We start from the raw sequence: 27,707 nt of genomic DNA on the forward strand, positions 1-27,707 counted from the left end.
AGGAAAACTAATGGATGGTCTAAAAAATGCCTCCAACATGCTGGGTGAACTGCGCACATCTCTTCTGTCTCCCAAAGGCTACTATGAACTCTGTATCCTTTTGTACTGAATTACTTGACCTGGGCCCTGTTGCATGAAGTGATGCAATTACGTAAGTCAGGTATCAACCAATCAGAATTGATTATTATTTTTGAATATTAAAGGAAGATGTCTTTAGCAAATCGTTCATCCGAACTCAACTGCATTTCTATGTTCGTACTCATTTTCGCCAGTCTGGCAAAACATTTGCGGATCATAGGATCACAAACACTTGTGTATGTCAATGGAGAATTATTGCAGAGGTTTTTAGACTGTCATAAGATTTTAAATAAATGTTACAGAACCTTTGACTTCTCTCCTGACTGTGTGATGGTGTGAAATTTGGTATAAAAACCTGCTCTTCACTAATGGAATCAATCTTGCTATGGCAGACCCTTAAGTCTAAATTCTCCTTGACATTACTTGTGTGTAAGATATGAGTGTATGCGATGAACTCCGTTACTTGGAGCAGTACCTCCTGGATGAGTACCAGAAGGGTCACAAGATAGCTGACCTTTATGAGCTCGTCCAGTACGCTGGAAACATCGTGCCCCGTCTGTAAGTATTTCTTTTCTTGCATTATATAGTTCTGCCTTCATTTTTTTTTTTGAACATGTATTTACTATTGGGTAAGCATGCATTAGACCAGAGATCTTTAGAAGTTAGGTCATAATCACCTTTTAGCAAATGGAAAAATGTGTTTGTAGTGATGGCAATAGGAGATGCCCTCATCAATGATATAAAACATTCTACTGCAGTGGAGATTTGTTGGAAGGCATTGGCCAAGAAGGCCTGTAAAGTAAAAAAAAAGACAAAAAAAGACTGACATTGACAAACTGTACAAGGCATGTTGAGGCAGAAAGGAAAGTACACAAGGTCGTTTGGAAAGGGAAGTGGTTGGTGCATGCTGTAATAGTTTGAGCTCTTTCAATAAATGGAATAAAGAGATAAAAAAAAAATAGATAGGAAGTAATGCATAGGAAGACCTAAGGTAAAATGGGGGCTGAGGTAGACACAGAAATGGTGGGGGGGGGGGGGGGATGTTTACTTCCTACTTAACATGTAGGCACCTGACTGTATGGAAGACACAAATTCCCAAAGTGGTGCAAGAATTCTGTTCAGCCTTCATGACTGATCTTGCCTTTGTGGAATGTAGTTGGTCTGCCCTTTCAGCCCTACAGCATAGTTTTTTGGTGCATTTCTAACTCCATTGCTCTTGTATTCATGTTCTTATGAAATGAGATTGGGTGTTGACAATGAAACTGTGGATGTTCCCTTTCAGGTACCTGCTGATTACCGTCGGCATCGTGTACATCAAGTCACAGCAGAGCTCTCGCAAGGACATCATGAAGGACCTGGTGGAGATGTGCAGGGGTGTCCAGCACCCCCTGAGGGGCCTGTTCCTGAGGAACTACCTTCTGCAGTGCACCAGGAACATCCTGCCAGACTGTGAGGTGGATGAGAGGTGAGCAGGTCCTCCAAGGGATGGAGAAGGGGGTGGTGGGGGGGGGGGGGGGGGGGGGGGTGGCAGACATAGGGGTAACAGTTTCTGTCCTCATATTTTAAATGAACTATTATGGAGTTTAATGGTTGGGGTTGAATACCTTGTTACGTAGACTTACCATACATTGTTTGATACCAGGGCTGTGTAATGACAACAAAATTTATGTTATCCCTTTATCTTGAGTGCAGAAGTGACATTGCCATAATCCTCTGATCATGCAAATTGTTGGTAAAATTGATTCTTCCAAAAAGTTACATTTTCTTGCCTTAGCTGTTGTTACATGTCTTGGTTCAGAGGTATACACGGAGGCAGCAGCCATCCCAATCTCTGTATACTTGTAACATTGCTTGACACTTACTTTTTTCTCTGTTTGCCTCTTCCGGCCAATAAAATCTCTCTGTTTGAAATTTTAGTGGCCTGAAATAATAGAAGAAAAAAATTATTTTGAAATTTAGCTGCCCAATTAGCCCAATCAAAAGATAGCCTTTTTAAAAATTTGGTGGTCCGACATCAATTCTTAGTGGTCCCAGCCACCGGGCCACCGCTAATGTCAAGCCGTACTTATAACATTTTGTGCATCGTGTCCAGTGCCAATAAAGTTTGTGTCTAGTTCACCAGTATAAAAAGCCTGAGCTCAGAGACTAGCTTGGCATTAATTTCTCGCATGTCGCTCTTCTCTTAAGATGTATTGATATCATTATGAAATGTCCACCATTTAACTGCAGGGTTTTGCCGCAGCAATCATGAAGTGAATATCACACTAAAAGATTCATCTGTTACACTATATTTACAAGAAATGATTATGATATGCATCTTTACTCTATGTCAATCTAAGATATAATGATACTATGTTACTTCACCAAGTAGGAAGTGAATATGAACTGCCTACTGCTCTCTGTTCCTCTTCTTCCTCATGCCCCTGCAGTCTCTTGTAGTGGTTTCATCTCTGAAAAATTGAAGAAAAAAAGACATTGTATCTTGCACAACATTGAATGCTTTTCTCTCTGCCTTACTCCCCCCCCCCCCCCCCCACCCCAGTGACAACCCCGAGACAGCCGGAGGGAAGGTGGAGGACTCCATTGACTTCATCCTGCTCAACTTTGCCGAGATGAACAAGCTGTGGGTGCGGATGCAGCACCAGGGCCACTCCCGGGACTGGGAGAAGCGGGAGAAGGAGCGCAATGAGCTGCGTATCCTGGTGGGCACCAACCTGGTACGGCTCAGCCAGCTGGAGACGGTGGACGTGGAGCGCTACAAGAAGGTGGGTCGTTCAGGAGGGGATCGGGAGGAGGGAGGTAGACAGTAAACTGAGTCCCAGAAACAATGTTTCCATGGTCTGATTATTACTCTTAGTATTATTGATTTCAATATTTATTATTGTATTTTATGAGGAAGGGGTCAAGAAAAAATAATGATAATGATAATAATATTTCATTAGAACCCTTTGGTGTTCACAGATTATGGTGTGCTTTTGGTTACAAAATTGTTCACATCTTTCAGAAAGCCAAATTTAAATGAGCAACACAATTGAATTCTTGTTTCTCCCTCAAAACTGACAAAATCGCATAGGTCTTTCTGATTTTGTGCAGCTTTATTGAAATCAATAATCTTTTCTTCCTCCAATGTATAAAATATGCATTACATTCAAAGATGCATTTCGTGCTTAAATCTGGTACTAGCACATTACACCTCTACTTATCCTTCTTTTCTTGTATATGTGTGTGTTTTCTACTGAGTTTCCAGAAAAACAACACAGAACTATCGTTGATGTGTGACTTCCAAGATGGTTTATTGGCTGTGCATGCGGGGTTGCCGTACTTGTTGAAAGTCAAGTATTGAAAGGATTACGGTTTGTTGTTTGCTCAATTAAGATGAACAATACAAATTGATTGCTTGTAATACTCGAAGGAAGATTACAACAGTTCATCCCATAAGTTTCCTTTCCAAGTGTTTATGTAATTTTATGTTTACGAGATGATTGTAGTGTGTCACAAATTTTCTGATGGAGTTTTAATTTTGTTTTATCTTTTTTGCTCCTTAAAATTCAGGACATCTTGCCAGAGGTGATAGAGCAGGTTGTGAGCTGTAGAGATCAAATTGCTCAGGAGTATCTCATGGAGTGTATCATCCAGGTGAGAGGAAAATATTGCTGTACATTTGATGAATAAGAATAAACTGTGTCCGCTAACATTGGGATGTCTGTTGAAATTGTATTTTTGATGATAAAGACTAAAAGCTGTGAATTGTCACCCAATGAAACAGGCAGAAATTCCCTTCAAGACAACATAACTTGCCCGAGGCTGGAACATCAAATATAGCTTTCAGATTCTTACTATGCTGTTATTGGTGAAGATCATTGATCTGCAGCACACTGACAAATGTGTGCATTGAGGCTAGCTTTAATTTTTCAATATTGCAATATAAGTATAAAATGTCACCAACATGGTCTTAGTTTGAAGAAGTAATCTGTATTGTGTTTCATATTTGTGTCTTTGCTGCAAAAATTATCAACCTGATTTGCATTTTTTGTTGTCATTGTTACTTCTGTGGCTTCATACAATCCTATACTTAGCCTGTAAAGATCACATAAATCTGGCATAAAATTACTCATTATTTTTAATGTGTCTTCTGCAAGGAACAGACATTTATCCTGTGCTTGAATCTAGGCCCTGAGGTTGTTTCACATCATTGTTGCTATGACGTTAGTGTCCCATATGTTACAAATTTCTTGTTTTGTAGGTGTTCCCAGACGAATTCCACCTTCAGACTCTGAGTATGTTCCTGAAGGCTTGTGCTGATCTCAACTCCCAGGTCAATGTCAAGAATATCATCATTGCCATGATTGACAGGTAGGACATTCTCTGTTCCTATACCACTGAGTGAAGTTTAGTTTCAACTATTGACAATGTTGGATGTCCAGATCAAGACTAGCAGCTGACATGAACTAATTTTTTAGCTTCAGACGTGTGGGGATCTCTTTTGTTACGTTGTCAGACTACTGATCACGGCTTTACCAGCATTTGAATCCACTGAGATCACCCCTTTGAAATAATCAACAATAGATGAAACTCATAAAGAGAAGAAAAATGATGTGTTTACCAAGGTGGCATGGCATTTGCTCCAGCAACAATTGCTCCAGCAACAATTGCTCCAGTTTTATTTTCTCCAAGGACGTAGGATTAGGGTTGTGATAGGTTTTAGGTTTAGGATTAGAATTATGATTAGGTTTATTTCATGGGAGCAATGGTCGCAGGAGCAAATGTCACGGAACCATTTACCAAATGATGAAACAACTGTCAAGGTGAAACATTTTGCAGTCTGGAAATGTTTCATGAATTTTGACCTCTATGGAAGCATAATAGAAGTGATAATGCAAAACAAAAAACAACAACAAAAAATTGAATACTTTTGATTAATCAAGTAAAAAAAAAAAAAAAAAAAAAAAAGCTCTCACCAGCATAAGATTAATGAATGAATAGAATGAACAAGCAAAGTTGATTGAAATTGATCCTGTACGAAGCATTGATTGTTCGGAAGTTTCCAAATTTGCAGTGTGTTTTGATGCACATATAGAATCACCTTCTTTGCATCTTCCCAAATTTCCATATACATGAGGCCATCATAAGAGTGTATTAGGATATGCATGATAATATTATGCAGTCATCATTTCTTTCCACAACACTGCTGGAACTAGCCATTTGTGTATGAAGTGTGCCAGAGGTTATGCAAAGATGTTACATAATCTTCTCTGTATTTCTGCAAACCCTCCACAGATTAGCCCTGTTTGCCTGCCGAGACGACACACCGGGGATTCCATCAGACCTCAAGCTCTTTGACATCTTTTCACATCAGATTGCTGGAATCATAGAGGTGAGCACCCTATCAGGGCAGTTAGCCCCTGAGGACAATTACCCCCCCCCCCCCCCCCCAGCTAAATACTGGTTAATTGTAAGGTTAGAAAGGTTAGAGTAAAGATTGGGGTTGGGGTTAGGTTTAAGATTAGAGTTTGGGTCAGGGTCAGAATTAGGCTTAGGATTAGGGTTAGGGAAGGGGAAGGATCTGGGGTAATTGTCCAGTGGGTAATTGCCCTAGAACAGGTGAGAACAGGGCCCTGTTTTATAAAACTTGTTATCAGTGACAAGTTGTCATAGTTGTTATACGCTACTGAAATCCTTGCACCTGATTGGCTAAGAGCAAATTTGTCACAGAAATGTGGCAGTTGTCACTAATAACAAGTTTTATGAAACGGGATCCAGGTCTATCGATGATGTCATAAGTGAATATCTATAGATGCTTTTATTGTGTGGTTGTTGAAGTACCAGAGAGACAAAAAGTTCATTCACCACATTTCATTTCAATTCATTTGGTCCAACTTGTTTGATGCACACACTGAGAACATGAGCTTAGGATCTATAAAGGCACAATGCATGGTAACATGTAGACACAGTGACATACACTGACATATGAATGTAGTGCATAAGAATTATATGAATTTCAGACTGCATGTGCCATGTCACTCACTCTGTGAATTGCTTGTAAAAATAACACATCAATACAGCAGTATTTGCACTGTGTCTATGCCACAAAGGGTACCCCAAGATAGCCAGAGTTCTCAATTACTGTATACACCATATATTTTTTGACTCTGAATTTTCGCGAATCGGGAATTCCTGTCGATTTCGCGAATAGTTAAATTCGCGATCGTGGAGTCTTGTAATGAACAGAGAAATGCATGTATGTGTACGTCACATCCACATCGGGATCAGAGTCAAAATTTTCGCGTGTCTTTAATCTCGCGAATAGCACCTGACTCGCGAAATTAGCGAAAATAAAAACCTCTTGAAATATTTGGCGTATACAGTATTCAGTTGTAGAATATTGATATATTTCTTTGAAATATTCTAGAAATGAATTGAATATTCCAGTGACAGGCAATAAGCACAATCGATGATGAAATATTGATAATCACATCGCAACATTTCTCAGTCAATTAAATGTTAAAGAGTTCCCCATCTTGTCTTTCATTGTCTCTGTGGGTAGGCTCGGTCTGACATGCCAACAGAGGACATCGTTGCTCTCCAAGTCTCCCTCATCAACCTTGCCCTCAAGTGCTACCCAGACAGGGTGGACTACATCGACAAGGTGCTGGAGACGACTGCCTCCATCTTTGAGAAGCTCAAGCTGGAACAGTGAGTTTGGGATTTAATATCTGTTGTTGATGCAATGTGTTGGGGGGTCTGAAAACCTCTGAAATTAGCAGCTGTGAAGCCCAGGTCCACATGTTTCTTTCATTATTCATCTTCTTTTTACATGTTTTCTCAAGTCTTTATATGGTTCAAATAGCCAAAATGTTACTTCATGTAATGATGAAATGATATAACAATGATAATGATGACAATAATGTGGGTGAAAACATTCCAGAACTATGGGAGTTTATTGTTTTCAAGAAAAAGGTAGAGATTTCATCACAAAAATACACGTATGGACAACAAATTTTATATCACTTTGCAATTACCTCCGGCAAATCAATGCTTATTTTCATCTCGCTGATGCGTGGTTAATTTTGAACAACACAGTATAAGTACCCATCTGTGCCTTCAATAAGTAAAATCATCAATTTTGAAGGCCATTGCATTTGCTGATCTCTTGTAAGGCACAATCTTGTAAATAGAATCGAGGGATTAGCATTGGCATAAAGGAGTGAACATGGGTCAAGTGGCAATGTTATCATTGCATCTGTTTTACACCTCACTGCAGCATTCCGTTGTGGCAGCGTCAAACTTCATTCAAGCCCAATGTACAGCCAAGACTGTCTGTAATGACCCCTCAAGGAAAACAATATGTGGTCATTGTAGACAGGTGTCACTGTAGACAGGTGTCACTGTAGACAGAGTCAATGTATCACAAGGTTCATTTTATTTCAAGCCATTGTGATAAATAGCTTCAATGTCGTATATAGTTACATATGCTAATATGCCATGATATTGCTTCATGTGATACACCTATTTAAGTCATTTATGTTGGCTTATTGCCCTGCCCTTCCAAACAGTCACCAGGTGCCTTAGCTTTGGACAAGTTTCAGTGGCATTTGTGTGATGCAAAGCAGACAAAGCTTGTAGTAAGGCCAAAAAAAAAAAATTGTTGCATTGGCGTAACCCGCCCGACCCTAAAAATTCCGCCGACCCCATGTTTTTTTATTATTTTTTCTTGCTATCGATATCAAATATCTTGTTGATTGCGATCGCGATCGCACAAACCCGGAAGTGGAAACGGCTCTGGGGATATCGGATGTACGAGGGAGAGATCTAGCGCCTCGCATAAGCCTTCCTTGATCAGTACGTCATCTGTTTCCAACACGGACACGTACTCTAACAAGATTTATTGAGTACACATTGTATTCAGTGAATACATAGCATTCAGACTGCGATGTATTGTGCACAGTTTTGCCATAGGTTTCTTGTGTGGAGAACTTACACGAATCTGTATATGTGGGACTGTAATAGAGATCGCCGTGTGCGATGAAAAGATCGTACATATGGGTCAATTTGCATCTATCTTATCTAAGTCAAAATAGTAAAATATGAAGTGAAAACATTCAGGATAGGGATTTCAACATCTTTAAATTCTGTGAAGGGGTATAATTCCAGTAATATCGGCCTCATAAATGATTTGTAGAATAGATGAACACAGCACATTCGGTGCAGCAGTTGTAACTGTTTACTGAGCTGAGCACGAGTTTTACACGTAAAATGCAGGTAGCAAAAAAAAAAAAAAAAAAAAAAAATCCGCCCGACCGACCCTATTTGAAAATCTCATGTTACGCCAATGCAACATTTTTTTTTTTTTTTTGGCCTAAGCTGGTTGCTTTACCACAGCTCACTGCTAGGCAGTTGTTGTGCACATGTTTTAGTCATTCAGCAAGAAACCAAATCTTTGGTTAGTGCTTGCATCAAGCAAGTGGCTGCCATGTACAGGTTCTTTATCCACAAATTCTCTTAGCAGGGTGTTTTTTGCATGTGAGTATAATAGCTGGGTAGTGGGTAGTGGGTATAGACAGGTAAAGTTGCCAGGCTCGAGCATGTTTGACTGTACATGTTTTGAGTCATAGGGCCTGTATCATAAAGAGTTGCAATTGATCTTATGCTTGATTTATTGAGCGTAACTCATTAAATCGAGCATAGTATCAGTATTGAGCATAAGTCCTGTTTCATAACGACACTTTCGCTTGATTTTAAGAAAAATCAAGCATAACTTTCAGTAGATTGAGCCTTTAATACTCGCGATAAATTGCAAAGTTGTTTTTGAAATTCACATGCAATTTGCGATTGATTGCAACTTTCGCTAAATATTCATAGAACAGGTATAATCTTAATCCTACTATTAAAATATTGCAATTTGCTTGATACCTTTCAGCCTGCAATACAACAGTGCCGTGGCCAAGGAGTTACAGAGACTGCTGAAGATCCCAGTCGAGTCTTACAACAACATCCTCACCCTGCTCCGCCTCGAGCACTACGGCCGCGTCGTCGAATACCTGGACTACGAGGGCCGGAAGACGATCAGCGCCTTCATCATCAACAACGCCATCGACAGCAACCTGGCAGTGCCCAGCCAGGAGCAGGTTGACCAGACGCTGACACTGGTGGCGCCCCTTGTGCAGGACCAGCCCGATCAACCGGAAGAGGTAAGGAATGACTGCATCGCTGTGTATTTTTTTGTTTATGTGTGCTTGTTTGTGTGTATGTGTGCGTGCATGCATGTGATTATGTGGAAATATCTTGATTTGTGTTTTTATCTATGTATGTGTGCGTTATTGCATTACAATGACATCGTGACGAAGTTGGTACAGATCCTTTTCGTAAAGGGGTATTTACCCCAAATGTGTTTGTGAATTCAGTGCATGCAGAGAGATTAGTAGAGCCAATCAGTGGAATTTAAGAAAGTATGTAACTATATAGTTGACTACTATTTTTTATGGAATGAAATATGCACGCTTGTCACTGACATGTGTTATGGACAATAATATTCCCAACTGCCTTTTGGGGATGTAACACAAATGGTCTTTCATTATCGTAGAAACATGAATAAGGGTAGAATCCTTTTAATATTTTATTTATATCGATTTACTGTGACATCACAGACTGTTGTAGCGTTTTCATCCAGCGATGACTAGACATGGATTTGACTAAACCTATTAAAAAAAAAATTAAAAATTAAACTTTTGAAGGCATTGTCCAAATTTCTTCAAAACTTCACTGATGTGTTCTACTAATATTTCTACATTCACTAAATCCATGTGTATATTGCCATTAGATCTTCCTTGTTCTTTGGTTTTTGCTTTACTGTTTCACAGCAGGCATTCTACGTATTTTCTGTATTGAAAATTGTCACATAATGGAAAGTCATATCATTGTGTACATCCCCTTGACAATAAAAATGTTTTCACCCACAACACTGCTTCTTTATACAATTGTGTTTGACAACAAAAATTCTGCTGGTATCCCATGATATTGGAGAAACAACTATGGTATCTTGTAGACTTCCCTCCCATTAGATTAATGTGACAGTCATATTTGTTCAAACTTTAGGCCGAAAAGTTTCATATAGCCTCTTGGTTTTAATGGATATGTATAGACAACATGTAGTGCGGGATCTTGGCGGTATCATTGAGTTGTGATCAATCTTATCCAGTGTACATATCCCTTCATGATGCCTTTCAAACCAACATGATTGCCTTTGGAGTGGACAGCATCATCTTAGTACATCATACCTCATTGGATGTGAGGGTTTAACAGTGAATCAAGAAAGGAAAAACTTTTGTTTAGGCCATCTGACCAATTTTATTCAGTGTTTTGGAACAGTTTCCCATTGTCCAGCTTCAGATTTAATTTATTACATTTCTCCGCTGTAGCTCATATCAGTTATAAGCTGTATTCAGGTCTTTTTACTACACCAGTTTGTAAGTCAACAGTATGGTTTGCATTCATGTGTGTGTGTGTGTGTGTGTGTGTGTGTGTGTGTGTGGTATGTGTCCGGATATGTTTGTGCATGTAAATATGTTTGTATGCGTGTCTGTCTGTATGTATTATCGTCATACCATGGTATATTAAAGGGTGTGTACAGTTCTGGTTGAGGTGAGGATTTAGCTTTTAACGTTTTGCGAGATGTTCAGAAACCACTCTATGAGATGTCGAAGAGCATGCAATTCTAAGGGGTATCAAAAGTTTATTTGATGAAAATTGGTTTTGAAATGGCTGATCTATCCAAAGACAAGGTGAAACAAAGAGATCCTAATAAAAGGCGTGACCTGTCGCCTTTTATTATTATCACTTTTTTTTATATCTCAGCCATTTGAAAGCCAATTTTCATCAAATAAACATTGAATCCTATCAAAATTACATGCTCTTTCATATTTCATAAGAGGTTTCTCATTATCTCACTTAGGAATGTTCAAAACATGAATCCCCACCTCAACCAGTACTGTACAGTCCCTTTAAATTGGTGGTGACTTGATCTTTGCATCTCATATCCCGAGTACACACTCTTTCAGTACTGCCCTAAACTTCCTGGATCCATTATTCTCAAGTATTTATGGGGAGAGCTATGCATTGCATCTGCCTCATTCTAAGTTGTTTCTATTGCTTGATCATTGTTTGATTACGGCAGCTGTCCTGAGTTGTTGATGGGCCAGGCATTGCCTTCATACATGTTTAAAGGGACTGTACAGTACTGGTAGAGGTGAGGATTCAGGTTTATAACAATTTGTACTACCAAAATGTACTACTATGATGATCTCCTGTAGACATAAACTACTTTTGTGTGGACAACTTTCACTGTTACTTTATAGCATTGACATCCCCTGGTTTGAAGTTATTTGCATCTTCAAGAGTAAGGTTAATACACTGGTATAGTCCAGTACAGTATGAGATCGAAAATCAGTGTGGTGCTTGGTGTATTTCATTACAGTGTCACTGGACTAGAGTGTACACGAATGTTAAGCTTTTATGCAGTAGGCTGTCCCGTGGGCTAAAGGGATAGTATAGTTTTGGTTTGTTTGTTTGTTTGTTTGTTTGTTTGTTTGTTTGTTTGTTCATTTTCCATCTGAGAAGATAGCTGGATAATTGAGACCTAACTTCAAGTTTCTAACATATTTTAGTGAGATAGTGAAAAACCTTATAAGAAATGTGATAGAGCATGCAATTTCAAGAGGAATTCAATGTTTATTTGATGGAAATTGGTTTTGAAATGACTGCGATATCCAAAACAGAGCTATCCTAATAAAAAGTGGGACCCACCTTTTATTACGATTGATTTGTTTTACTTTGCTTTTGGATGTCTCAGCCACTCCAAAACTGAATTTCATCAAATAAACTCTCAATTCTTCTTAGAATGGTATGCTCTGTACTACTTCATGAGTGGCTGCTGAAAATCTCTCAAAAATATAAAATCCCAATCCTGATCTCCACCAATACTATACTATCCAAATGTATTGCCACACATGACATATTGGTAGAAACATGCACAGATGACAGATGATGAACTATATTTCCAACCATCTTTTGGATAGGAGTGGCTTCCCTCCTCTACTTCCTTCAGGCTACCAGATTCCCCCCCCCCCCCTCCCCCTCATTGGTCTTGCAAGGAAAGACTGGTACCTATTCACTTCTTCCCATAACCTTGAACTGCTAGTGTAGTTACGCAGTCAGTCAAGTCCACCTGTTTTTCCAATCCCAATCCCCCCCAATCCCCCGGAGTGCTGTCAACCCATGGCTGGGGTGAACTTTCACCCAGAGAGAAACTAGTCTGCTTCATTCAGACCCTGCTTGCAGCCCATGAATACAGTAGAAGGTGTTAATGATGCTTGTGTATTGCCCAAGTAGTGTACACTAGGTGCCAGCTTCAATCATGTCAAGACACAAATTGAAAATGTCAACAGCTGTAAATGATCATAGTGATGAATGTAGTGTTTGCTACTTGTTAGTAACTCAATGACAAACATTGATTTCTTCAGCATACGAATTTACTGAACAGCACATGAATTATATTGAATGTCATTGTGTGTATTCAAGTCTATTGCGATGGCCTCTGTCATATTATTCTTTAATAGTGGAGTATCAGTTTTATGAATACAGAACAACAATATTCCACATATTTGATGTCTACAATATGAACCATGACAAGGTCTTTCTCTTTATTGCAAAATCATTTACATTATGTTTAAAGTTGGTGTCTTACCGAATTAGGTCATGACATAGTTTATTAATCCAGGGAGGTGCTCACCTCCCTGATAAATTATAGGCCCTACATGGATACTTTTCATACATGTATACTTGTACAAAGGATGGAATTCAAGACTACTGTGAGTAAGGGTCACTCTGTACAGAGTGACATGTCATTTTCTGTAGCTCAAATTATAGTGAGACATAGTACTCCCCCTCCCCCTCACCTTCCAGCCCTTCTCTCCCCCCCCCCCTTGTCATGAAGTCATTTGCTATTTCATTTGAGATCAGGAATGTTGATTATTGGTTGTGTTTTGACAGAAATTATGATTGTTTCTTAGAATTTACAGTCACCTTTCCTCATATCCATGGTGGAAGGCTCAAAATCTTTTTGTGGTAGACTGGAAGCATTTACAAGGGAAGCTCAGTTGGGTTGGGGTGGGGGGATTGCCCTCAGGAGTATGAATTTGTATGAGCAGTGTCTTATCCTAGGTCTTAACATCAGGGTGTGACCTCAATTGGCCTTGCATAATCATGTCATCACAGAACAGACCCATTTGTTGCCTGAAGGGTTTCAATTTATTCTTAAGATTGCATTCTGTTGGTGATGGGGGGGGGGGGGGGGGGGCTGGGGTATACAATGTACTCCTGCAAAGTTATCAAGTAATATGAGCACACACAGAAATACAATATGTAGGACTATCTGAGGTGTGCCTGATGTGAGTAGAGCGGTGGTGTAGTGAAGAAAGAGTTTTTATTGCTCCACAGGGTGAGCAGGTGTGAAAGGTCTCCTCACCTTGGAGGAGTGTGACGTTTTGTGTTTGTATCCTCCAGTTTCAGGGTCAAGTTACCAAAATTTTTGTCCAGCAGGAATCTTTAGAATTTGCTGCTTCTACAAACACAGAATGCAGAATGCCAGGTGTGCTGCTAACATAATTCCATGGAGTTTCAGTGGCCTTAAAAGTAGCACACAGATTATACCACATTGGTAGTTGCAGACTTTTACCAGTTTGTCAAATTTTTGAGCATTTAAATTACTGTAAGCACCTTTCTAGAAATGTATCTCCATCATATTTGCAACCTCCATGCAGATGGAGAATTCATACAATCATTGTACAATTGACAGTTTCTAAATGTTTGTATAACTGTGTGCAGGGAGAAAACACATGATCAGAATGTAGACCTTTAAAGGGAAGGTACAGTATTGGTGGAGATGAGAATTGGGTTTTTAGCTTTTTGCGAGATACCAAGAAAACACTTGGGAAATAGTACAGAGCATACCATTTTAAGAGGAATTCAAAGTTAATTTGATGAAAATCGGGTTTGGAATGACTGAAACATCCAAAAATAAAGTAAAACAAAGCGATCATAATAAAGTTTGGGTCCCACACTTATTAGAATCGCTCTGTTTTGGATATCTCAGCCATTTCAAAACCAATTTTCATCAAATAAACGTTGAATTCCTCATGGAATTACATGCTCTTTAATATTTCATAAGAGGTTTCTCATTACCTCACCAAAAAATGTTAGAAACCTGAAATTAGGTCTCAACCAAAACTGTACAATCCCTTTAAGCATTAAAAATGATCTGGACTGCCTGTCAGGCAAACATTGCCAGGTGCAATTTTTTTACCCCATGGTTGGTCCCCTGAAATTTTCATTTGTTTGTGTTTATTTATTTTTTTTTGTGCATATTTTTTTTTTTTTTTTTTGGGGGGGGGGTGGAGGGAAGGGGAGGAGGTGTGTGACTCTCACAATAGTCCTTGGGACAAATTTCCTTGAAGTGGTGTCACTGAAGTCTAGACAAGTTTTTAGCCTTTTACCAGGAACATGTTTTCCTGTGGACATCTGAAGCTACATTGTAAGTTTCCTGATGTGTGTATCATAGCAACCCAGGAAAATATGCTGTCGACTGTCTTCTCCCATGTTCTTTTGCTGAAAGTCATGAAATTCATGATACAACTTGGAATATTTGCCAGTGGGCCACTTTGGAAATACATGTTGATCTCTAGATTGATAAATCGTGACATCGACATGCTTTACGGCCAATATCTCTGTACCATCTGGCATGATTCTGTGATAGCAACAAGATATTTCAAGTGTGAACTTCAGTTTTTTAGTAGGGAGAGAGTGTAGAAGGGGAAACTTCTGACCAGTGGTAGATGCCATGTGACTTCATATAGCCAACATATTTTTTTCTTTTTTTACAAGTGTGAATTTCATAATTGTTCCAAATATCATATCTAAAGGGATTCAGTAGTGTTGCCAAAGTGTTTGAAGCATGATCTTGATTTAGATTGTAAAAGGAGGGGGGAATGATTTCTATTGATACTGAGTTTCTAACCATAGGCCATCCTTATTCAGATGTAAACATTATGTGAGTGTAGTTTCATACATTTCCTCAGGTACATTTGTATTATATTTGAGCATTAGAAAGATAGAGATTCTGGATGAATGTTGATATTCCCCATTGGTCAGTCATACAGGCAGGAGAGATACAAATGATTGGTTGTTTTTTTGTTGATCTGGGCCCTGTTGCATAAAAGTTGAGATCAAACATCAGTCAGAAAATCAAACAAGTAGGCCTAATATGATTGGTTGATACCTGACTTATGTTTGATTATATCTTTTTATGCAACAGGGCCCTCATGTTACTCATCTGTGCACACAGTCATGTACCTTCCTCAAAGAAGAAAAAAATACACACCAAAAAATTGATTTTGTATGAGAGCTTCCTTAACGGCTCTACTGTCTGTATATGTCTTAATGTGTGTGTGCATGTTTTTCCCTGTAGGAAGATCCAGAGGATTTTGCAGAGGAACAGGGGCTGATGGGAAGGTTTATCAATTTACTCCAAGCTGAAGATGCCGACCAGCAATACTTGGTGAGTGTGTAAAAAAAACAAAACAAAACAAAACAAAACATAAAACAAACAACAACAAAAAACAACCCTGCTCTAAGCAGCTGCATTGTGTTAACTCACTGTTTTTCATCTTCAGCATATAGCTGTTGATTTAACCCACTTGGGTCTGGTGCTGTGATAGGATATATTGTACATACATACTCTATCAAAGTAACATTATGGTAATTTAATTGTTACTTTTGATATTATCATTAATATCTGCAGTGTGCATGGTTTTTCATGACTTTTGTATATAATCTGTGTTTAGACATCAATATTGGATATTTGCAAGAATGAAAGATTGTTAGAAGGATGGGGTGTTGAAATAACCCCCCCCCCCAAAAAAAAAAAAAAAAAAAAATAGGAAGGAACAACTTCAGAGAATACCACTACACAACACAACATTATTATAGTGATATACCATAGAGACCGAAAGTGTGTGCAGTGTGTGTGTTGGGGGGGGGGGGGGGGAGGAGATAGTTGACAAGGGGAAGTTCTAAAGGTAATGGTAGAATATGCTGCCAGTAGGAATAAGTTATGCTGTCAGAATTGGGATATGGGTAGATTGGGGGGGGGGGGGGAGGGTTGTAATATGAGACTCGGGTTAAGTGAGCACTTTTATGTGACTCTAGTGATTTATATCCTCTCGAAAGTCGCTGAGGCAGACTTTACGAAATCCTCCCAGTGCAGCCGAGGATTTTAATGTCCGCCTCGGTCCTCAAACCGCGATGACAGCACTCGTAAATATTTGCCCCTTAATAGCTCGCCCTCTGACACCATCAGAGGGTTCGTCAGTTCCATCAAAAAGTTGGATCTGACTGTACCTCTTTCCCACTGCCAGTGCCTTCTGCATCGGGGATAGGGAGTGCAAACTTGTGGTGTGAGGAGAGGGCTATAAGCCAGTTCGGGGTTCCACTTTGAGCATGAGCAGAAAAAGGTCATCTGTACTGGCAGAGCATGTTGGTTTTTTATTCACTGAGATAAGCATCTGTGATGTAATGATTATTCAAGTGATCATTATGAGTGGTGCTTGCCAGCACATCCACCTGACAGCAAAACTGGTATTTGACAATATCAATAGAAAGAGATTGTTGATGCATTCAATGCAAAATAATGAAATGGATGCTTTCCATAGTGCTAATTGATGGATCATTCTGGTCACCTGGTCTACGCAAGTTCATTCTTTGTTTGAACATGACTGATGAATTCCATAAATTGTTACGTGGGGTAAGCTGAAATACCTTCTCTCGCTTGAAAACTCGTGGAGGGCCTAATCAACTGAGAAAGAAGAAAGGTCATTTGTACCGATGTGCCCATGAGCTAACCCCGAACTGGCTTATTGGTAGCCATCGTGCACAGTGCACAGTGGTAGTGGTGGTGTAAAAGAGTTGTGAATTTCATTATCAGGAGATATCGTTACTTTGTGTCAGATTGTTATGAAGACAGGCATCAGATAAAACAGGTGTGCACGGTTTTAGGACCAAAGACATTTACAGTTCCAGGATTGTCGTTATCTGTAGACAGTTAGGCCTACATGTTTCTTTTCACCTTTTTTTTCCTATTTTTCTTTCTTTTATTTTTTTTTTCGCCACTGCATGAATGAGCTCTATAGCTCAGTCAACACTTGATCCTGTCATCCATAGCCCTATCATCCTTGTTGATTATAGAATGCTTATGGTCTTTGTTGACATTAATCTAGAGTTAATATTCAAAGGCTAATTGAGCATTCAGACCTAGCTTCAACAGATAGTTTGCCCCCTTTACAAACAAACTCTGTTTTTACTTGATTTACTGCAACATCGAAAACCACATGTGTGCACCCACATATTGTGTTCTACTGCACATTCAGCAAACTTTGCCAAGGAAGATGATGTTTTATATTTGAAACAATATTCTTGTTCTGAAGCATGTAAGTATGTACATACAATTACAGTGTATAATAATTCATAAATGTCTGTCCGAAGCACAAGATGATATTTTTTAATATTATTTCAGAAAATGGGACATAACAACAATCAGTTGAATTGAAAAGGCAAAAGACACAGATTTATAATAGCTAGCATAACTTGTTTAAGTACAATTATGTAGTTGCAGAGGTAATTATTTGGTTGATCTGCTTCTTCTTGTTTACTGTACATGTTTGCTATTGTCTTACAGTGGTGAGATTCAGATTATGCATTTGTCATTGTTAACCCATTGAGGACGAGATCTGAGTATACTTGGGTAAGTGTCTATGGGAAATGCGTGCTGTAGCAAAATCAGCCTGTCCCAAATGGGTTAAACATGTAACTAAATTGTCTGATCATGTTTCCGTCAACCCCAGATCCTGAACACAGCCAGGAAACACTTTGGCAGTGGAGGCAACAAACGGATAAAGTACACACTACCGCCACTCACCTTCTCCGCCTTCCGGTTAGCATTCAGGTACAAGGACCTAGCAGAAGAGGTAAGGAGACATCGCAGAGCACACTTTGTAAGGTAGAAAAATGGCGTAATGGCCCAATTCACATACATAGTTTGAATTTAGCTCGCAGAAACTGATATGCCTATTTTGCGTTTGCTTTTGTCCATGGACTTCACGTAGTCCATGGATTTGACTTAGAGTACCTTTTTGGACATCGAGCCAATATGACTCATCATGGCCAAAATCATGGGAACATTACTGTTTACCTTCTTCTTCTAGCATATGGCACAATGTGTCTGGTTGATACCATTTGCTGACAATTGCTAGTCACCTGTAGAAAACCCTTTTATTCTCAGAACCTCTGTTCATCCTTTCATTTTGCATACCAGTTTCTATAACCCTTTCATTGTCAGCTCATTAGTAGACCATTTCATTTGGCTGTACCCTATACTTAACCCTATTATTCTCAGTATCTCTGTACACCCTTTCATTTTGCAGAACAGATTCTATCACCCTTTCATTCCCAGCTCTTTTGTAGACTCTTTGATATGGCAGTACGCCATAGTTAACCCTTTAATTCTCAGTACCTCTGTACACCCTTTCATTTTGCAGAACAGTTTCTATAACCCTTTCATTCCCAGCTCATTAGTAGACCATTTTATTTGGTAGTACCCTATAGTTAACCCTTTTATTCTCAGTACCTCTGCTCTTTTATAGATCCTTTCTTTTTGCAGTACCCTTTATATAACTCTTTTATTCTCAGCATCTCTACACCCTTTCATTTTGCAGAACACTGAACAGTTTCTATAACCCTTTCATTCCCAGCTCTTTTGTAAACCCTTTCATTTGGCAGTACCCTATAGTTAACCCTTTTATTCTCAGTACCTCTGCTCTTTTATAGATCCTTTCTTTTTGCAGTACCCTTTATATAACTCTTTTATTCTCAGTATCGCTGTGCACCCTTTCATTTTGCAGAACAGATTCTATAACCTGTTCATTCCCAGCTCTTTTATATACCCTTTGATTTGGCAGTACCCTATAGATAACCCTTTTATTCTCAGTACCTCTGTACACCCATTCATGTTACATACCAGCATTGTCATCCCTTTCATTCTCAGTTCTTTTATATACACTTTCTTTTGACAGTACCCTTTATATAACCATTCTATTCTCAGACCCTTCATATGTCCATTCATTTTGCATACCAGATTCTATATCCCTTTCATTCCCAGCTCATCAGTAGACCCTTTGATTTGGTAGTACTCTATAGAAAACCCTTTTATTTTTAGTACCTCTTTATACCTTTCTAATTTGCAGAATAGTCTCTATAAGTGGGCACTATTCCCCACTTAGGGGCCCCTTCCCTTAAAAGTCAAAAATCTTGATAAGAGATTAAAAGAATAAGTTTAAAAGAAAAAGTCTGTAACAGCACCATACTGTGAGTAAATACATTATTGCAAGTACTTTCAAGGGTATGTATTTCCAATTGTAGGGTGATCTAAGTATGGCGAACTTGCGATACTCGGGTTATCCTTTAGACCAATCCAACCTGTTAGTGAATCCGCCATTACCAAGATGTCCCACGTGTGTATGTGTATGGTGAATGCATGATAGATATTGCAACTGGCTCGTGTCTGCCGCAATATGTACTGTAAAAGTGGACATTTTCGCTTGACTAATTTTTCGCGTTTGGCCGGGTAACAAGAGTTTTGCGTGTTTTTAATTCCGCGGAACAAAGACATCGACTACTGGAACATATGGCATGCACAAATATTCGCATGCTTTTATTTTCGCGCTAGCTTCTGCTTGCGCGAAATGTGTGAAAATTTCAACACTGCAAAAATTTCCACTTTTACAGTATCATGCAATTGCCATCCATGTGTTCGATGTACTGTAAAAATGAAAATTTTTACATGTTTTTGATGTACTGTAAAAGTGGAAATTTTTGTGGTGTGGAAATTTTCACACGTTTTGCGCAACCAGAATCTAGTGCGAAAATGAAAGCACCAAAATATTTTCGCTTGTTATAATATGTACCGGTATGTGATGTCATGATTCTGTGGCATTAAGAACATGCGAATTCATCTTACTCTGCAGAGTGCAAAAATTACTTAAGTGCAAAATTAACCACTTTTACAGTATGGGATATGCAAACTCTCAGGCATCATGAGTTAATGAATTGATTTCTTTGTTTCCCCTCTGTACACAGGATGATAAATGGGAGAAGAAATGCCAGAAGATCTTCTCGTTCTGCCACCAGACGATTACGGCCCTAATCAAGGCAGAGCTGGCCGAGCTCCCGCTCAGATTATTCCTCCAGGGGGCGCTTGCTGCTGGGGAGATCGGTTTTGAGAACCATGAGACGGTGGCCTACGAGTTCATGTCCCAGGTAAATAGTAAATATCAGGCTTGTTTTGGCGCGACCCTTAAAGGACAAGTTCACCTTCATTATCATAATGATTGAGAGAATGCAGCAATATTAGTAGAACACATCAGTGAAAGTTTGAGGAAAATTGGACAATCAATGCAAAAGTTATGAATTTTAAAAATTTTTCTGTTGGAACCGCTGGATGAGGAGACTACCAAAGCTCGTGATGTCATATGAGTACAACAGCATAAAGAAAATGTAAAGAAATTCAACATATTTTCACTTTTTTCACATATTAAAGGAGCACTTGACTTGCCTCTTTCTAAAGGCAATGGGAATAATATTACCCATAACATATGTCAGTAACGAGTCAAGGGAATGTGTACTTTTTTCAAAATACGAAATTTTGTGAAATTCTCGTTGTATTTTCCTTATATTGTTGTACGCATGTGACATCATACACTGCAGTAGTCTTCTCATCCAGCGGTGACTGCACAAAAACTTCAAAAATTCATAACTTTTGAACGGATTGTCCGATTTTCCTCAAACTTTCAGTGATGTGTTCTACTAATATTGCTACATTCTCTCATTCCTTATGTTAATGAAGGTGAACTTGTCCCTTAAGGGGAGGGATTAAGAATGAGTGAAGCTCCTATTAGCATACATTTTGTAACTATTCGCTGGACAGAACATAAGAAAAGTGAAGGTATCTCATTGAGAAAGGGCCTCATTGAGAAAGCGTTTAATTTTGGCCATGTCTGTGAAAATTGTAGGAAAACAACCTTAAGATTGTGTATAACTGCTGTGTTATCTTTGTGTCAGAAGTGAGTGTCAGGAAGAGAGAGAGAGAGAGAGAAAGAGGGAGGGAGGGAATAAGATTTGTTTCACAAACCTGTGGCAAGAGTTACAATGTGCAGATGGTTACTGTAAAATCAGAAACAGTTGCAGCGTGAAACTTTCGTGAATTAGAGCTGACAGCATCTCTTGTGCCATGAAACTCACAAATTGGCAACTAGCATTCAGTGTATAGTGTAGGCAAAAAACTTTCATGTGCACACACACACATTACTCTAAAGGCACAAATAACTGTGTGCCTTTATGAGTAATGTGTGTGTGTGTGTGTGTGAGATTGAAAGTCATTGGAATACTGTATATGCCATATTTTTAGCAAGTCTAATTTTTTGCAAATCGGAACTTCGCGAGTGGTTAAATTTGCAATTGTGGAGTACAGTATTGAACGGAGAAATGTATGCATACAAGTCACATTCATGTCGGGATGAGAGTTGATATTTTTGCACGTTTTTAAATTCCCGTATATATAGCACCGGACCCACAAAATTCGTAAAAAATACAAACTGTGTGAAATATTTGCCGTGTACAGTAGATTAATAGAGGATTTCTACGTTTGTTGCTAGGCGTTCTCACTGTACGAGGATGAGATCAGTGACTCCAAGGCGCAGCTGGCTGCCATCACTCTCATCATCGCCACCTTTGAGCGCATGAGCTGCTTCGGGGAGGAGAACCACGAACCGCTGCGGACGCAGTGCGCCCTCGCTGCCTCCAAGCTGCTGAAGAAGCCGGACCAGTGTCGGGCCGTCGGGGTGTGCTCCCACCTCTTCTGGTCGGGCAGGAGCACGGAGAGCCAGGGTGAAGAGGTGAGCTGTGTAGTTTGGTTCAACTCTTTATGGGCCAAGTTCGCATACCTGACTCAGTCAATGGCTTGCCAATTTCTCATATTATGTGCAATGCCCAAACGTGCACAAAATGATCCGTAAATTGCAGTTTGCTACAGAACAATGCAAGTGTCAGAGCTGTACCTTTGACATAGAATTTGCATCACAGTAAATTTTTTTTAATGTTTTCTACAACTTTGCTGGATTGCATTTCTGACATAAACACTTCATGAAAAGTTACATGGATTTGAACAATAAATTTTTCTGAAAGTGCTCATATGTTGGGGTCTCTGAATAATGTGGTACACAGAGTGGTTACACAAAAAGGGGGTTGTAGCTGCAGTGTTCTTTGAACTTTGCAAGTCTGGAGATCTGTGGTTTTAGGCAGAACATGTGCTTGCATGTGAGTGTATGTGTGTACCTCATAAGAAGGCCTGTGCCTGAAAGTAAGCTTTGATTTTATCTAACTGTTGATGGTTGATGAACTAGATTGTATTGTTATAATCTTTCCTTTATTGCATAGGGTCCATGAGAGGAGATTGTACTCAATAAATCAGATTACCCAATAAGGTGGTGAGCAATTTTTGTTACAAGTTTAGAAAGCATTTAGTTGAATCCTTCCCACTTACATGGAACCCCACCAACCAATGCCCCTTTATTTTAAAACTACTCTGTTAAATTCAATATATTCACACGGACTCTTTGTTTCAGGAATCACTGCCAGTCAAATTTTTGAGTCTGTAAATTATGGTATTGCATGCTCAGGAAGCATGAATTACTGTTTGGTTTTTTTGAACAACTTTTGTGTATATCCTGAGTTTGTAATAGTGCTTTATGACAACTAGTTGAATCTTGAAACGTCAGAGTAAATATCTCTCCTAATACAATGGCATTTTCTTGACAGATCCACGATGGTAAGAGAGTGGCAGAGTGTCTGAAGAAAGCACTCAGGATCGCCAACCAATGCATGGACCCCACTGTCCAAGTGCAGCTCTTTGTAGAGATCCTCAACCGATACGTCTACTTCTATGAACGGGGCAACGAACAGGTACAGATCTTGGCGACTTGAAATCATGATACATCTATCAACTATGTCACCACAGTCTACTTTTTATGTGCAGTTATTTATGGAGAAACCACATGGACTCACTTTATTGTCCCTTCCCCTCTTGTTTATCTTTTCTCATTTTTCATGTCTTGCTTGAACATTTGAAACAGCCCTGTTAGGTCTCTTTGATCCTCCAGAAGGCTACCTGAATGATTAGATACTTGTGCATGTCCATCTTCATGTTGTGACAAGATAATTTTAAAGCCCTCAGTTTTAAAAATCATTTCTGTTATTCAGGATGCATGTGACATGCTAGTCTCTCCCTTATAGCTTTTACACAGGATATCTATGAGTGTGATGTGTGAATGGTGGTAACGGTGATGTTGTAAGTCCTGTAGTATTACAATTTGTTCTCCTTCCATACCAATCATCCATCCAGAAAAAGACATGGATTGGAGACAATGTACCGTAAAACCAGAAATTTTTGGCAGCATGAGACTTTTAGGAATTTTGTGAGGAGCCGAGATTTATGAAAGTAAAATGCAGTCCGAATTGTTTGTCAACACAGTGCATTGAATGCAAGTGACGATTTGCGAAAGTTTTATGCCGGGAATGTTTGGGTTTTACAGTACTTCCCAAAACATGACCTCAGCATGAACAAAAGCATAGTACTAATCCCTGAACTTAACATGAATTTATGTAATCATTTTTTCCGTTTTCCCCTGCCACAGATCACTCTGATGGTGCCAAACCAGCTCCTGGAGAAGATCCGGGAAGACATGCCCAACCTGGAGGACAACGAGGATACGGAACAGATCACCAAGCACTTCAACAACACCATCGACCACCTGCGCACCAAGCAGGAGAGTGCAGAGGAGGGCTCCCCGTCCTTCGAGGGACTGGCCCTATAGAGACTGCCTCACCCCCTAGGGTTAGGGTTCGTGTTTATCACCATGGCAACGCTTGTTTCCTCCCGACAGTTTGTACCTTGTAACTTGACAAAATAATAGGGTGAAATTCACTGGACATCTTTTGCCATTATGTACACAATATTAGGCAAATACAAAGTGTGTATATACATGTCTTCTCGTCAAAGTCTATCCTTGTCATGTTGGAGAAAGGGAAAAGAGAAAAATGAATCTCTTAGAGGGAATGGATTGTATATCTTTTCTGTATACCATTGACAGTTACTTTGTAGGGTCATAGAGGACAAAGAACAACAAAAGACATCACCAAACTGGTTGGAGAGAATATGGCTTTGCAGTCTTGTTCCATACCAGTGAAATTTTTTATTTATAAGAAAGTGATAATGACCATCTCTTTTGTGTTAGACATGGAGAGTGCATAGTACTAATATACCAGGTGCTACTAGCCCTCATGTTTGCTTGCCTGACGTAGCTCACATAATCAGTAAGGGGCTATAGACCAAACACCCATTAGGGCAGGTGGTAGAAATATCTTGTGTAATGCCCCAACTCACAACCTTCAGTGCCTCTAGGCACCTGTAAGTCTGAGTCCAGTCACAAGAAGGATAGATCTTTTTTATGTGTGGTAAAATTCAGTGAACCTGTTATTTTGTCTTGAAATGGAAGTGTGTGCGACCTTCTTGGAAGGAGAGATGGTAGGGATGTAATGTTACTCTGTCTGAGTTTGTTTTCTTTGTAGATCACTTAACTCACTGTGAGGAAACGGGAATGTATTCCATGAGAATTTTCCTGTCAGTGGAAACAGCTGTCACTGTGATGGTTGGACATCACAGACATAATAGAAATATGTGTTGATGACAGAAGTAGCCGCATGTTCCTTGATACTGTCTGATGTATGTGCTAGAATGGAGATGGTACATTTACATAGGTAGCTATGATTTGTGTGTTGTGTTGAATACTCACACATTCCTCTCAATACCTGATGTTCATTTGAAAATGACCCAGATATACTCTATGAACACACTCAGACAAAGGCATATATTGAAAACAGCCACTGTGTTACTCGATCAGCTGAAATGAGTTGATCAATTTCAGTTTGATTCAATTAAATTCAATCATTTGATGATTTTCATCTAGCAAAAGGTCATACTTAATACAAAGTATACATATAACAAATTATATTGTTTTAACAAGTTGTAGGAAGTACAAGTCTTGAAGTATAATATAGAATATATGCATGAATGAATGTATAATGAGAGAAACGATGCATACTTTGCAAAGATGACAAGAAAATAGATGTGTATGGGTTATTTCTTGTAACCATGCTGCATGTGAGAGGGACGAGAGACAAGTGTGATTACTTTTGTCAGAATTCTGTGATTTTAATTTTGTAAATGAATCATTCTAGTTTTGTCACCGATTCTCATTTGTTGACCAGCAAACCAAAAGTTGGGCGACAATTTTTTTTTTTTCACTTTCATTTTTTTTTTTTTAACCTGGTAAGATCCTGGTGTACTGTAGTACTCTTTATTTGTAGTGTGTGAATAATTTGATGGCCCAGTTGTGTAATGGAAGCAGAAATTTATTTGCACTATCATGTGCAAATGACTTCCATTTTGAAGTTATTATATGATGCTATAGCAAGTATTGAAGCAGAAAGACTTCTTTTGCCATGATGTCAATGAGAAAAAGCTGACCAGAGTAGCTTAGTTTAGATTTTTAGGTTATATTTAGAGGCATACCAACAGCAAGCTGCATAGCAGGTGTAATTATCAGAGAAGATTTGTGACTTTGTGTGTCTGAGAAGTGGGAAGACACCACTGATTTGATGGAAAGTGAGGCGAGGACTCACTTTGCAACACTATCATCTGTCTCGTGTTCAAAATTGATATTTACTTGTACTGTATCCTTTTTTTAATTCTTCACCATCTCCCTTGTCTGGTATTTGAAGGTATGCCGTTTAGCAGTGATCACACTGTCCCGAATTTGAACAAATATGGACACACGATAGAGGAAATGCTCAAATTTGGCTCTGATCTTATAAACATTGTATGGTCACGGGTGGAGTTTCTCAGGCTCCAGCAGCAACTTGCATTATGGGGGGCGCTGTGGCATAGTGGATAAGACTCCTGACTCTCAATGGGAGGACCCAAGTTTGATTCCTGCCCATTGCTTACATCCGTGGACAGGATGTTTTACCCACCATGTCCCTCTCGAGCCAGTTGTATAAATGGGTACCTGGCAATGCTGGAGTAATGGCAAGGGCCCTCTGGTAAAGCAGTGGCAACACTCATGAGGCTACCCTGGATAAAGAAGATGTTATTATTACTACATGTATTATTAACTTTGTGAGCAGTGGCAAAATCTTTGTGTAACCTTTTCATATTCATACTGCCATCTTGTTTCATCTGCGGGACAGTGTGATGCCACTCTTAGGAATGTGAGAGTTGGTATGCATTCCGTGTACAGCAAGATGTAGCTATCTCTAGGGATGGGAAGAGGTTTGAGGGGGAAGAGTATGGAAGTTTAGGCTGCAAGTTGATGGCAATAGGCTGCGAAGGCATGGTTTATTTTGTGAGTGTGTGTGAAAACCTGTGATGCAGTGTTGCATGAGAAAATGCTTCACTGTATCTGAGAGACCTCAACACACGAATAGCTGGTAACATCAGTGTACAGTTGTTTAATCACAGCTTTGACAATGCAGTGACATTATTGTTAATACAAATGTACTTGCCTCTGTGTGACGCTCTGGTCACAGCCCACTTATAACCATTGTAATTTTGTCAATGCGAAAGTTGATACATACAGTATGTTGTGATGGAACAAGCAAAACATTTTGCTGGCATCAGTATATTTCTAATCTGTTATATTTACTCTCTTACCACTTCAAAATGTGTATGTAGAGAATGACCTTTGTGAAGGCAGACAGAGAATTCAACATTAACAAGAAATATGAATTACTTAGTAAATGTGTTTGAGAGTATGTCACACTCCCGAGGAAGAAGACATTATTTGAATATATCCATCAGTTGCTTTTGTAGTGTCAACTCTATGTATTTTACTGAATTCATGAGTGTGTATGTTGACTATTTTAATGATTGTTATATGTATATTCTCCAGATGTCTGTTTGTACAGTGATGCATCTTTTCTTTTCTGTGAGTGCAGGAAGCTTCTAAAGTATTTTGAAATAAAATATATGAGAGATATAAAATAAGAATGCACATGGAGAGTTCCCATTTGTGATTCATGGATGGATCTTTGTGTGAACTTGTACTCAGTACTAGATAATGTAAACAGCCAGTAAGTATGCTACTTTATTATATTATGTTTGATACATTTTCTTTTTCATAAAAATTAAACTGTTTTTTTTTTTATTAAAACAAATGAACTGAAATTTGATTGAGCCCATCTTTATAATTTAGTACATGTAATATGATATTTTGTTTATTTTTTTCATTTTGAAGGGATAGGGCTGTCTGTTTTTGGAGCTCACCGGTGTCAACCCGCCCCACACGTAGCAGAAAGTGTGAAGTGAGGTACATATTGCAATAATTTACCGTCTTTGCAACTGATTGACAAATTGC

General features: G+C 39.1%; 1 protein-coding gene across 1 annotated transcript; it reads left to right on the top strand.

Annotated features, from left to right (window-relative positions):
• On the top strand, positions 1–27,425 carry LOC140232528 (vacuolar protein sorting-associated protein 35-like). Its single transcript, XM_072312624.1, has 15 exons — positions 1–92; positions 513–636; positions 1,361–1,543; positions 2,621–2,843; positions 3,631–3,714; positions 4,322–4,431; positions 5,356–5,452; positions 6,623–6,771; positions 8,996–9,266; positions 15,596–15,685; positions 18,027–18,149; positions 20,317–20,496; positions 21,891–22,130; positions 23,053–23,196; positions 23,928–27,425. The coding sequence occupies exons 1-15, from the start codon at positions 11–13 to the stop codon at positions 24,105–24,107; spliced, it is 2,280 nt and encodes a 759-aa protein (XP_072168725.1). The 5' UTR covers positions 1–10; the 3' UTR covers positions 24,108–27,425.
• Positions 27,426–27,707: the final 282 nt, after the last annotated feature.

This window comes from Diadema setosum, chromosome 9 (genome assembly GCF_964275005.1).
Source record: "Diadema setosum chromosome 9, eeDiaSeto1, whole genome shotgun sequence".
Taxonomy (NCBI): Eukaryota; Metazoa; Echinodermata; class Echinoidea; order Diadematoida; family Diadematidae; genus Diadema; species Diadema setosum.